The 14,643-nt window shown below is 39.3% G+C and overlaps 1 protein-coding gene across 2 annotated transcripts in view; it reads left to right on the forward strand.

Moving 5' to 3' along the window:
- ABHD2 (abhydrolase domain containing 2) overlaps nucleotides 1-14,643 on the forward strand; it is a 126,532-nt gene that overhangs the window by 69,303 nt on the left and 42,586 nt on the right. For both annotated transcript variants that reach the window (XM_011986311.1, XM_011986313.1), the window contains 2 exons: nucleotides 7,928-8,103; nucleotides 14,020-14,187. In XM_011986311.1, coding sequence (XP_011841701.1) covers nucleotides 7,928-8,103; nucleotides 14,020-14,187 — 344 coding nt within the window. The remainder of the gene's footprint in view (nucleotides 1-7,927; nucleotides 8,104-14,019; nucleotides 14,188-14,643) is intronic.

Below are 14,643 nucleotides of genomic sequence, written 5' to 3' on the forward strand. Positions count from 1 at the left end.
AAAAAAAAATTGTGATTAATTTTAGACATAGAGATGAAAATAGAGATAGAGTAGAAGGAAATGGCCTCAAGTCAAAAGGGGATGTTCAAGATCGTTAGTCATAAAGGAAATGCACATCAAAACCACCAAGAGATGCCACTTCATACCCACTAGGATAGCTGTAGTAATTTCTTTTTAATGGACAATAGCAACTGTTGGTGAGGATGTGGAGAAATTGGGACTCTTGTATGTTCCTGGTTGGGAATATAAAATGGTACAGCTGCTGTGGGAAAAAGTTTGGAGATTCCCCAAAAAGTTAAACATAGAATTGCCATATGACCCAGAAATTCCACTCCTGGGACACAACCCAGAAAATTGAAAACAGATGTTCAAACAAAAGCCTGTACATAAATGTTCACAGCAGTGCTATTCACAATAGCCAAAAAGTGGAAACCATCCAATGTCTTTTTTCTTTTGTGGTCTCACTCTGTCGCCCAGGCTTTAGTATAGTGGCATGATCTCAGCTCACTGCAACCTCCGCCTCCTGGGTTCAAGCAATTCTCCTGCCTCAGCCTCCCGAGTAGGTGGGATTACAGGCGTGGGGCACCATGCCCGGCTAATTTTGTATTTTTAGTATTGGGATTTCACCATGTTGACCAGGCTGGTCTCAAACCCCTGACCTCAAGTGATCTGCCTGCCTTGGCCTCCCAAAGTGCTGGGGTTACAGGCGTGAGCCACCGCACGCGGCCTACATTCAATGTCTATAACTGATGAAAGGATAAACAAAATGTGGTATATTCATACAATGAAATATTATTCAGCCATAAAAAGGAATGAATTACTGATAACATGTTGCAGCAAGGGTGACTCTCAAAACATTATGCTAAGTGAAAAATCCCAAGACAAAAGGTCACATGTTGATGATTCTATTGATAAGAAATATATAGAATATGTCAGCCTACAGAGAGAGAAAGCAGATTAGTGGTTGCCAGGGAATAGGGGACAGAGAAAATGGGAAGTGACTGCTTCATGCCTACAGGCTTTCCTTTTGCAGTGATGAAATATTCTGGAACTAGATAGAGGTGATGGGTGCCCAACATTATGAATGTATTAAATGCCACTGAATTGTAGACTTTAAAATGTTATATGTATTTTACCTCAACAAAGTCGTGGGGGCAAAGTGATGAATTCAAAATGTGCTACTGTGCTTTAAGACCAGTAAAGATCATTGACAGGAGTCTTAGAAACTCTACTTTCCTAGATGTCTTCTTAAAAAAACAAGTCCAGTAGGCCGGGCGCAGTGGCTCACGTCTGTAATCCCAGCACTTTGGGAGGCCAAGGCAGGCAGATCACTTGAGGTCAGGAGTTTGAGACCAGCCTGGCCAACATGGTGAAACCCCATCTCTACTAAAAATATGAAATTAGCCAGGCATGGTGGCAAGTGCCTGTAATCCCAGCTACTCCAGAGGCTGAGGCAGGAGAATCACTTGAACCCGGGAGGTGAAGTTTGCAGTGAGCCGAGATCGTGCCACTGCACTCCAGCCTGGGCTACAGAGTGAGACTCCTTCGCAAAAACAAAACAAAACAAACCACTCCAGCCCTTTTGTGTGCTCAGATTTGCTTTTAGAAAATGGATGCATGGCGGGAAGAAAACAACACTTAAGGAGATTACCTGTTTCTCCTGTTTCTTATGTACATTGTGTTGCAGGTAAAGCAGATGCTGAAATAAATACATTTGAGAAGTATGTGAAGTGCTAAGAGGTGGGGACAGGGACAGAAAGATGAGCCTTCAGAAGAACTAGATGGGAACATGATGGTTTAATGTGGGCCATGGGGTATCAGGGCAGTAAAGAAGCCTCTTGAATCAAAGACAAGCCCAGCTCAAAACCTTTCAGGGGACGTCTGTCCCCTTCTGGCTGCCTAGCATTCATTCTTCCTTTCTAAGGGCATACAGATTTCCCCTTGGGAAAGTTCTTCTCTCCCACTGCATGCAGGTAATAAATCAAAGTGTGTTGCCCACCCACTCTGAAATTGAAGGCATCCCTTCTAGTTGCTGTACTTCTGGGACGTTGACTTTCGAGTGGAGTTGGGGGAACACTGGTACTGATGTTGTAAAAAGCACATCCCTGGAGCAGCCCCCTGGTTTCTTTCCTGGATCCTGCCCTCATTTCAAGCCTGGTTCTCCAGCCTCTTTTCCATTTAGTAGGCACCCCAGTGTCCTTCTGTGTACTCCTTTCTTAAGTGAGTCAGAGTTGGGTTTTGTTGCTTTAAGCAATGCATCCTATCTGATAGAAACCTCAAATGCTGAGGAGCAGCTGCTGATGGGCATTTGGTTCACTGGAAAGGACTTGCTGCAACTTGCTGAGGTTTGAGGACTCAATCTCAGACAACATATCCTAAACATCTATTGTGTGCCAAGTCCAGTGTTAATTTGGTAGAGAAGTACAAGAGAGAATCAAAGGAAATAACAGTGAAGTCTGAGTTTAATCACTAGCTATAAAATAGTTTGATTTACAGCCAAGGGACTTAGGTACCATAAGGAAGAATTGGTCACCCACTGATTTAAGGCAAAGATGAGCATCAGTCAACTATTTTTTCAACTCTCTTTTTAAAACACCAGCTGTCCTTGCCTATGTGAGCTTCATCTGCTCAAAGACGTGTGTGTGTGTGTGTGTGTGTGTGTGTGTGTGTGTGTGTACGTACATATGTATATGGGGGGTGGGAGGGAGGCCCAGACCCTTGTGGTCTTTCCCACTGAGCAATTCTGTTAGTAAGCCAGATGTCGATTATAAATAGGCTCAGAAGATAAGGACAGGCTGACCTCTATATTTTGTTGTGGCCCAGCTTGTTTGTTAGTAACAAACATTTGTTAACCACTGGCCACAGCACAACATTGGCCACGATACCATATGGATTAGTAAAGAAGTAGAAGAGACTGTTCCTACTTTCGGGGAGTTAAGGGTAAAACATGCCCAGATGCTTCAACTCAAGAATAGCTTTAAAAAATACAGACAGAAAGACATGCAAATTAGTGTAGTAAAAATGGAATATTCTGTAAAAGATGGAGAAAGCAATGAAGTTTTACTATAGGATTTAATGGAGAGATATACCATGTTTTTGCATGGGACCCATCAGTATTGTAAAGGTGTCAGTTATTTCCTAGCTAATATATATTTGGCGTGTTTCCAATCAAAAATCCAATTTTTTTTTTTTTTTTTTTTTTTTGAGATGGCTCTGTCACGCAGGCTGGAGTGCAGTGGCGTGATCTCAGCTCAGTGCAAGCTCCGCCTCCCGGGTTCACACCATTCTCCTGCCTCAGCCTCCCGAGTAGCTGGGACCACAGGTGCCTGCCACCGCGCCTGGCTAATTTTTTGTATTTTTAGTAGAGACGGGGTTTCACCGTGGTCTCAATCTCCTGACCTTGTGATCAGCCTGCCTTGGCCTCCCAAAGTGCTGGGATTACAGGCGTGAGCCACTGCTCCTGGTCTAAAAATCCAAAATTGGAACTAAACAAGTTAATCCTGTAATTTATCTGGAAAATAAAATGCTGAAATCTGCCAAGAAAATTTTGAAAAATAACAAAGGCAGCCTGCACTATCAACTATCGAAGTGTCTCATAAAGCTGTATTAATTAAAGCAGTGTCATACTGGCATATGAATAGACAAATAGATCAATGAGCTAGAATAGAGAATATAGAACCAAACCTAAATATTTAATTGAGAACTTGGTGTATATTAAAGATGTCAACTGAAAGTAGGGAAGGGATAGGCCATTTATTGTGCAAGGACGATGAGCTAGTCTGTCAGAAAAAAATGAATTATATCTTCCCTTCACTCATTTTATAAAAGTAAGTGGATTTAAGGTTAATACATTTTCTAAAACTATAGAATTAATAGAAGGAAATATTGGGAATTATGTTTATAATTGGGTATTGCAATAGCTCTTTTTGAAACAAAATGCAAAACACAAAGGTTTTAACAAAAAAACAACAAAATCTATTGTATATTTTAACTTTATCTCGTTGTATCACCATAAAAGATATTTTTAACTATAAAAGATACTTTTATAACTATAAAAGATGTTTTTAACTATAAAAGATTAAAAACTAGGGCCAGGTGCAGTGGCTCATGCCTGTAATCCCAGCACTTTGGGAGGCTGAGAGACCGAGGTGGGCCGATCACCTGAGGTCAGGAGTTCAAGACCAGCCTGGCCAACATGGTGAAACCTCATCTCTATTAAGAATACAGAAATCAGCTAGGCATGATGGTGTGCATGCCTATAATCAGAGCTTCTAGGGAGGCTGAGGCAGGAGAATTGGTTGGACCCAGGAGGCAGAGGTAGCAGTGAGCTGAGATCGCTCCTCTGCACTCCAACCTGGGCGATGGAGTGAGATTCCGTCTCAAAAAAAAAAAAAAAAAAGTACATAAAGTTAAAATATACAATAGATTTTGAGAAAACATTTGTAACATATAATAGATAATAGCTTAATGTAGGGATAATAAAAACAATACTTATAAATCAATAGAAAAATATAATAGAAAAATAGACAGAGGATATCAACAGATAGTTCACAGAAGAGAAGTACAAATGACTAGTAAACACGAATCAGGGAAATGCAAATTCAAATAAGCAACTTTTTTTCAACCATAGATTGGATCAACCTTAAACACAAGTTGAAACAAGATACCCATTTTTTGCCCATCTAAGCGGCCAGAATGTAGAAGATTAATAATGCCAATTATTAATGAGGGTGAGGAAGACAGGTACTTTCATTCAGTATTGGCGGGAATGTAAATGGACCCATCTTTTTTAGAAGGCAACTTGGCAGTATCTACAAAATGTAAAACGCACATACCTCTCAGTTCCATCACAGTGCCTTCTGTGTGCCCTCTCATCAGGCGTACAAGGAGGAGAGCGCAAAAGCAATGATGTCTCCTAAGGACCAGGCCTAAGTTGGCACAGCAGTCTTTCTGCCACCTTCTGTAAGCCCAGACAAGCCACAGGCCAGTACAAATCACAGGGAGGGAATCTAGCTCCTGGCAGAAGAATGGAATAAGTGGAATTATTGGCCACTACATTTTCAGACAAACTACCACATAGATAGAAAAAGCGTATTCCCTCATGTACCATGCAACATTTTTTCAGTATTTATATGTTTATATAAATTGCAAAATATTCTATTGTTTTAGTCCATATTTGCTTCCTGACCTAAACCATGTGACTGGGCACCTATTGAGTTTTTTGTTTTTAAATTTTTTTCTTGTGGTCTGTGGATAAGTTGTATAAACAAACAACTACACATTGAACCCCACCATAGTAAATGCAGTCTAAAAATTCAATTTTGTAAACCCTGGTGTTGTATTATTATGAAGTTAATTAAAAACAGTGTTTTATCAGTAGGTGGTATTGTCATAAAATCAAATCTTGTGAGACTTCCACTGTGTATAATTGATCTTACACTGAACTGAGAAAGTCCCAAGTGATTCTGAGGCAATTGATCCCTAACACACACACACACACAGAGAATTATTGCACCCCACTCTGAGAATGGGGTTAGGTAGGCTGGAAAGAGGACAGTCACCAAACGCCAATCATGTAATAGCTGAATTCACATTATTATGGCACATATTATTTTAAAATATATTTTTGTATATTTTAAAAACATGTATTTGTCCTTTTAGATTTACTAAGTGTCTGTATATTCTGTTCATTGAAGCAAATCTCCCCTAGGTGTGTAATGTACGTCCAGTGCTCTGGGGATAGAGCTAGAGGTGAATGAGCAGTGGGAGGGGTTTGCTTGAAAAGAGTTTCTAAAGTGATCAAGTCACCTGGGTGCTAGGACAGAGCTGTGCACGGAGAAGGGGCAACTCCCCCAGCAACCTGATTGGAAGTGTCTTGAAAGACAAGAAATAGCTGGCCCGAAGAGACGCTGGGTTTGAAGGAGCATTCCAGTCAAAGGAGACAGCTGGAGCAAAGACTCCTCAGATAAAAGTAGTTCAACACCAGGTGTACCTGTTCTGGGTGGAGTTGGGGCCAGTAGTTTAGGTTTACTTGAGCTTAGGCGGAAAAGTTAAGTGAGTACTAGGGTGTAGCCGGCCTCCTAGGCCAAGTGAAGACCCATGCAGTGGAGGGTGGGGGCCAGGCTTGTGTGTTGAGATCATCCCTCCATTGGCAGGTGGATGATGGAGTAGGTAAGAGCAAGACTACAGGCTAGGAGGCTGCTTGGGGGGCTGCTGCCAAGATTCTGAGGAGGTGACCTGACTCTAAACTGGGAATGTGGCATCAGGACGGTCACATGTGTCATCATTAAATGTGAAATCTTTGAATAGCCAAAAATAAATTTTACTTTATTCTTTTGTTCTATTTTCTGAGATTATATTGTATTCTAAACATGTTCAGAAGGTAGGCTTATGAAATTTACTCATTCTTTTGACATTTTTAAGCTTAGCATATTTCCACTTTTAATTTATATTATAAACAAAATTTTCTTTAAACATTACTCCAGGAGTGATCAAAAGTTTGATTTCTTGGATAGTCCTCTCCCTCTATGCAAAATTTATTATCTAACTTGGTTGTCTGAAATCCTTTATAAGTTCTGTATCTAGATCTTGTGTAGTGTTTGGTTGTCCAATTGACATTTTTATAAGCTTGCTTTTTGTTACTGTCATAATCCACTCAGCTCTTATAAATGCCTTTGCCTGCCTTCCAAATGCCATGGCTTTTGCAGTGATATTTGCACCTGTGGTGTTATGCTGGCAAGTGACTTCATGTCCTTAATGTCTTAAAATACTCTTTCCTCTCCTCCCCTCCCCCGAAAAGGAAGCTCATCTGGGGACTGGTTTGCTTAAGGTGATAGCTTCACTTCTCTTAACTTTGTGTAGATTTCATTAATTACACATACAAGGAGTAAATCAAAGGATTTTGGGGATCATCTGGTTCTGAGAGAAATGATAGGCAGGAATTGACAAGTAGTTTAAGGTAAATTATTAATAAAACACTCACCGCTGCCATATAATACAGAGGGCAATGATTGATGTCACTACCATTTTATATTATATGACTCCAGTTTATGTAGGATACAAATCCTGGACAACAATCAAGCCTGGGCTAAAAGCCATGGCAGTGAAACCAACAGCAGTTTCAGTAAATGGAGTCATCTTGTACTGTGGTTGTAAACCATAATCATTTCTTAGTTGTAACTTGGAACATCTTCTTTTCCTGGTAATTAACTATTTGTGATTTTTGCACTTCCTACCAACGCCTAGAGTCACTCTGTGTTTTTACAATGGACTGTTGTTAGTGAGGCTTCATGCCTTGCTTAGGCTAACAAGCCTTTACCTTTAATCAACCCAACAAATATTTACACTGCACTGCCCTTACAGCGCATTCTCTGGAGCATACAGTAGTGCCCTCACCCCGCAAGGCACTTACAGGCTCTTAGAAGAATTTGCAGCCCTTCCCAGCGTAACTGAGAGCAGCAGGTTTGGCTAATGGAATAACCACTGCAGCTGTGGCCTGTCTTGTTAGGGAAAGAAGTGAGCATTTAGTGAGTGTAGGCACTGTGCTATTTCATATACATCAGCTCCTTTAATAATGAGCTAACTTGTCAAGTTAGAATGTGTCCAAAATGTATCACTTGCTTTCTTTTTATTCTATATTATGGAAATAACCCATGTTGAATTACTTAAGAGTTACCCTAAATTGAAATCCTCTCTTTATGTACATGTCCTGGCTGATTTCTAAAGCTAATCTGATGCAGAGTGTATTAGTAAATGGGGAAAGGTGGTAAATCATGGTATGGATGTAATGCAATAAAAACCTCATGTTTATGCTTTGTGTGCAGAATTTGCCGGGAAAAAAATAGGTTGAAAGACTTTTGCTAAAAGATTTTTCAGAACATTGCTCAAGGAATGTAGAGAAAATTGACCTCCTTTGTCCTTTCTTTAGATACATTCCACCATTGATCTGGGGGAAAAGTGGACACATCCAGACAGCCTTGTATGGGAAGATGGGAAGGGTGAGGTCGCCACATCCTTATGGGCACCGAAAGTTCATCACTATGTCTGATGGAGCCACTTCTACATTCGACCTCTTCGAGCCCTTGGCGGAGCACTGTGTTGGAGGTGAGCTGCTTTAGATTGTATGGTTGGGCCATCACTCGGAGAAGGAGCACTAGTCAGTGGAGAGCACAGCACAGTATGAATACTCGTGCCACTCACTCTGCCCGTGGCATCGGGGGCTGTTGAGAAGTCTGCTGGGATTCATCACTTAGGAGCAGCCCGCAAAGGTTAGCTTCAGCGTGTGTTTGCCAGTCACCATGTAAAGCTCTTCAGAACTCATTGTAGAATAGTTTTTAATCCTCTTGTGAAATACAGAAGCTTGATGTTAAGAGGATGAGGGAGTGCTTGGAGCCCAGGCACCCCAGGACCAGGCTTCTGGGTTGATAACAGCAACAGAGGCCAGACCATTCTCAGTGCTTCGTGTATACTGTTATCTCATTTAATCCTCAAATAGTGCTGCGAGGCTGGTATTTACTATCCCTACTTTACTGATGAGGAAACTGAAGCTCAGAGGTGCAGTATAGGCTGGCGTTTGTTGGATAAGCAGTAGATAAAAAGGCTCTCAGGTTCCCTTTGCTTAGGTTTCCCTGGACAAAAAGACACATTAAGGTCGTATCTATCATGCAATGGTGTAGGACACCTATTTCTGAGAAATAACTGAAATGTTCATTGCTGCTGGAATTTGGCATTGTTCTGTCTAGCCTATACAATAAGCATTCATTCTAAAATGCTTCGTAATGAAGACTTTTGAGGAAGTGGAGTTAGGTACAAGCATCCTTTTGAATGCTATTTCTACCAGAAGTGAACATGTCTTTTGCATTATGTAGTATTCCAAAGCACCTAGTTTTTTTTTGTTTTTTGCTTTTGTTTTTTTTTTAATAGGAACTCAGAATTTATTTATGGGTAAATTCCAGTAAACATATTAGGTATTTAAAGTAGTTAGAACTGCTAAGTAGCTGGTGACAAAGATTTAACTGATATTCCCTCTGCCTGGAATGCTGGTCCCCAGACCTTCACGTGGCTACCTCCTCCTTGTCATTCAGGTCTCAGCTCAGACATCACCTCCTCAGAGGGACTGTCTCTGACTCCCCTAACTAATGTTTCCTTCTCAGTAAATCCATCATGCCTTCCTGCTTTAGTTCTTCATGGTAGCTTCTACTCTCTAAACCTATTTGTGTGCTTGTGTATTATTTATCTGCTAGAATGTAGGAATCCCCAGAGCCCAGAATAGCTGGCGTCTAATAAACGGTCATGGAAAGGATGAATACATGAATAGATGAGGAGTTCACATTGTGTTTATAAAGCTGTAGCTGGTTTTTCCTATATTTATTTAAATATTATTTAAAACAGTTAAATGTTTTCTTTCCCTGATTTCTAATGCTTTTTCTTCTTCTACCACTAAAGCACAAAGTTTAGTTTGACCATCTGCTCTTCCTACCAGGACCAACATGGGAAGTTGAAAAGGGCAGAACAGTGATTCCTCCTTGTACTTGCTCATGTTTTTCCATCACTCCTGCCCCCAGAAATGACTGACAAAGGTGCTTCCAAGGAAGGCAGTATTTGTACCGAAGACGTACTCTAAGAAAAACAGCCCTTTTCCCCCTTTTCTGATTTTTTTTCTGACTATAAAAGGAATAAGTACTCATTTTAGAAAATAGGGATAACACATTTAAAAAATAAGAATCACCCATAATTTTGTCACCCAACATATATTGTTAATGTTTTGTTCCATTTTCTTATAGTTCTATGCATTGTTTTTCCAAAATTTGAATTATCATACATTATATTATAAAGACTTTCCCATGTCATTAAAAATCTAAAAGTCTTCAAAAACACAATTTTAATGATTGCTTAATATTCTACAAGGTGGTCATATTATAATTTAACCATTCTATGTTTGGGCATTTAACTTAATTACAACTTTGTAACTATCAATAATTATGTCATCCTTCATCAGAAAATTTTAGGCAGGATTTCAAGAACTGGAATTTACTAGGTCAAAGCTTATACATTTTATAAAGAGATGGAGTCTTGCTGTGTTGCCCAGGTTAGAGTACAGTGACTGTTTACAGATACAATCATCGTGTTCTACAGCCTTAAACTATTGGGCTCAAGTGATCCTCCTGCCTCACCCTTGCAAATAGTTGGAATACATACATGTGTCACTACAGCCAGCAATTTACAAAATTTGTAAGGTTCTTTATGCATATTGGACAATTGCTTACTAATTCACATTTCCCTACCAGCATTAAGAATTTGTAAATTTAAAAAATCTTAATTTGAACAAAAATTATAATCAGATTTAATGACCTAAGCACCTCTTTTCTTTTAAATAAAAGTATATATTCATATTTTTAAGTAGGCAATTCGTACTCATGATAGAAAGTTCACAAGGTACTGACAGTATACAGAGAAAGTATCTCGCTCTCTGTCCTCTACTCTCCATCCCTACCCCAGCTCAGTGCTACCCACTCCCAAGGTTCTTGTGTGTGATTCCAAAGATAGTGGATGCATTTATAAATATAGATATCTTTTTCTCTTCACACAAAAGGCAGCATTATTATAACCCCTTTCTGCATTTAGCATTTTTTTCACTTAATTTATAGAAGAGCTTGCCACATCAGTGTATATAAAAAAGTCTCATTATTTTTAAGGGCTTCATAATATTTCATCACTTAGATAGGCAATAATTTATCCAACCAGACCCCTATTTCTGGGCATTTAGATTGTGTTCAGTCATATGCAAAAGGATATATATTGCATGATTGAACACAACCTAATACATATATATTATTTTACATATGTACAATTACCTCTGTAGGATAAATACCTGCTGTCTCTTATACACATCTAGATGTGTATAAGAGACAGCTTAGGAGCAGCCCGCAAAGGTTAGCTTCAGCGTGTGTTTGCCAGTCACCATGTAAAGCTCTTCAGAACTCATTGTAGAATAGTTTTTAATCCTCTTGTGAAATACAGAAGCTTGATGTTAAAAGGATGAGGGAGTGCTTGGAGCCCAGGCACCCCAGGACCGGGCTTCTGGGTTGATAACAGCAACAGAGGCCAGACCATTCTCAGTGCTTCGTGTATACTGTTATCTCATTTAATCCTCAAATAGTGTTGTGAGGCTGGTATTTACTATCCCTACTTTACTGATGAGGAAACTGAAGCTCAGAGGTGCAGTATAGGCTGGCGTTTGTTGGATAAGCAGTAGATAAAAAGGCTCTCAGGTTCCCTTTGCTTGGGTTTCCCTGGACAAAAAGACACATTAAGGTCGTATCTATCATGCAATGGTGTAGACACCTATTTCTGAGAAATAACTGAAATGTTCATTGCTGCTGGAATTTGGCATTGTTCTGTCTAGCCTATACAATAAGCATTCATTCTAAAATGCTTCGTAATGAAGACTTTTGAGGAAGTGGAGTTAGGTACAAGCATCCTTTTGAATGCTATTTCTACCAGAAGTGAACATGTCTTTTGCATTATGTAGTATTCCAAAGCACCTAGTTTTTTTTTGTTTTTTGCTTTTGTTTTTTTTTTAAATAGGAACTCAGAATTTATTTATGGGTAAATTCCAGTAAACATATTAGGTATTTAAAGTGGTTAGAACTGCTAAGTAGCTGGTGACAAAGATTTAACTGATATTCCCTCTGCCTGGAATGCTGGTCCCCAGACCTTCACGTGGCTACCTCCTCCTTGTCATTCAGGTCTCAGCTCAGACATCACCTCCTCAGAGGGACTGTCTCTGACTCCCCTAACTAATGTTTCCTTCTCAGTAAATCCATCACGCCTTCCTGCTTTAGTTCTTCATGGTAGCTTCTACTCTCTAAACCTATTTGTGTGCTTGTGTATTATTTATCTGCTAGAATGTAGGAATCCCCAGAGCCCAGAATAGCTGGCGTCTAATAAACGGTCATGGAAAGGATGAATACATGAATAGATGAGGAGTTCACATTGTGTTTATAAAGCTGTAGCTGGTTTTTCCTATATTTATTTAAATATTATTTAAAACAGTTAAATGTTTTCTTTCCCTGATTTCTAATGCTTTTTCTTCTTCTACCACTAAAGCACAAAGTTTAGTTTGACCATCTGCTCTTCCTACCAGGACCAACATGGGAAGTTGAAAAGGGCAGAACAGTGATTCCTCCTTGTACTTGCTCATGTTTTTCCATCACTCCTGCCCCCAGAAATGACTGACAAAGGTGCTTCCAAGGAAGGCAGTATTTGTACCGAAGACGTACTCTAAGAAAAACAGCCCTTTTCCCCCTTTTCTGATTTTTTTTCTGACTATAAAAGGAATAAGTACTCATTTTAGAAAATAGGGATAACACATTTAAAAAATAAGAATCACCCATAATTTTGTCACCCAACATATATTGTTAATGTTTTGTTCCATTTTCTTATAGTTCTATGCATTGTTTTTCCAAAATTTGAATTATCATACATTATATTATAAAGACTTTCCCATGTCATTAAAAATCTAAAAGTCTTCAAAAACACAATTTTAATGATTGCTTAATATTCTACAAGGTGGTCATATTATAATTTAACCATTCTATGTTTGGGCATTTAACTTAATTACAACTTTGTAACTATCAATAATTATGTCATCCTTCATCAGAAAATTTTAGGCAGGATTTCAAGAACTGGAATTTACTAGGTCAAAGCTTATACATTTTATAAAGAGATGGAGTCTTGCTGTGTTGCCCAGGTTAGAGTACAGTGACTGTTTACAGATACAATCATCGTGTTCTACAGCCTTAAACTATTGGGCTCAAGTGATCCTCCTGCCTCACCCTTGCAAATAGTTGGAATACATACATGTGTCACTACAGCCAGCAATTTACAAAATTTGTAAGGTTCTTTATGCATATTGGACAATTGCTTACTAATTCACATTTCCCTACCAGCATTAAGAATTTGTAAATTTAAAAAATCTTAATTTGAACAAAAATTATAATCAGATTTAATGACCTAAGCACCTCTTTTCTTTTAAATAAAAGTATATATTCATATTTTTAAGTAGGCAATTCGTACTCATGATAGAAAGTTCACAAGGTATTGACAGTATACAGAGAAAGTATCTCGCTCTCTGTCCTCTACTCTCCATCCCTACCCCAGCTCAGTGCTACCCACTCCCAAGGTTCTTGTGTGTGATTCCAAAGATAGTGGATGCATTTATAAATATAGATATCTTTTTCTCTTCACACAAAAGGCAGCATTATTATAACCCCTTTCTGCATTTAGCATTTTTTTCACTTAATTTATAGAAGAGCTTGCCACATCAGTGTATATAAAAAAGTCTCATTATTTTTAAGGGCTTCATAATATTTCATCACTTAGATAGGCAATAATTTATCCAACCAGACCCCTATTTCTGGGCATTTAGATTGTGTTCAGTCATATGCAAAAGGATATATATTGCATGATTGAACACAACCTAATACATATATATTATTTTACATATGTACAATTACCTCTGTAGGATAAATACCTGAAAGTAAAATTGCTGGGTCAAAGGGTCTGTGCAAATACCACTTTTTATTTTTTCATTCATTCATTCATTCATTCATTCATTCATTCATGTAGAATTTCTTACAGAAATTAAGAGTAATGTTCAGGAACTTCTATAGCGATGTGACAGAGTTAATTTTATATTTGTTGAATCTTATAGTAGAAAATTGAGGTTTATATATTTTTCATTTCATTTTTCTAGTAATTAACTTTTATTGTCCTTTTCAAAAGTATGTGTTCATGACCTACTGGACATTTTCAAAACCAACCCTTCACTATAAATAGCTTGAGAAACACTGATATAGACAGCTCCAGCTAGAAGGGAAAAATTCTTCCCCAGAGAACTGAGTGAAAGATGTATGTTGAATTCCCTCCCCCTGTTTTCTAGGCCAGTGAAGTGTAATTGTGTCCATTTATCATGTCACATTTCTTGGATACATCGGGATCTCTTTCTCTACCCTGTAGATGATATCACCATGGTCATCTGTCCTGGAATTGCCAATCACAGCGAGAAGCAGTACATCCGCACTTTCGTTGACTACGCCCAGAAAAATGGCTATCGGTGTGCCGTGCTGAACCATCTGGGCGCCCTGCCCAACATTGAACTGACCTCGCCACGCATGTTCACCTATGGTAAGCATGGCTAAGTGGAGTCCTCCCTTTTTCTGCAAGTGTGCTGCTACTTCTGCTTCTGCCTTGGTTTTTTTTTTTTTTTTTTAAGTTTTAAACCTATGCCCATCTGTAAGAGATGGTAGGTTACACGGTTATATCAACAGCCAACTTGTACTGGGCATTGATGATGCCACGCCTCACACCAGCCTTTGAGATGGGCACTGTAACCACCCTCACAGAGGCAGAAACTGAAGCTTACAGGGGAAAGTCTTGCCCAAGGTCCCTTAGCTAGTAAGAGTCACAGCAGGGCTGGGAGCCAGGTAGATCGGGTAGCAGAGCTCATGCCCTTCAGGACTGTGCTATTCTGATGCTCATTCATCAGGACTCTTGTGACTGGTGGGCAAGGGTGTGATGAGGCATGTGAATGTCAGTGGGAAGGGAGCCTGGCACAGTAGCAGCTCACTGGATTTTAGGTTC

This window comes from Mandrillus leucophaeus, unplaced genomic scaffold (assembly GCF_000951045.1).
Source record: "Mandrillus leucophaeus isolate KB7577 unplaced genomic scaffold, Mleu.le_1.0 Scaffold297, whole genome shotgun sequence".
Classification (NCBI taxonomy): Eukaryota; Metazoa; Chordata; class Mammalia; order Primates; family Cercopithecidae; genus Mandrillus; species Mandrillus leucophaeus.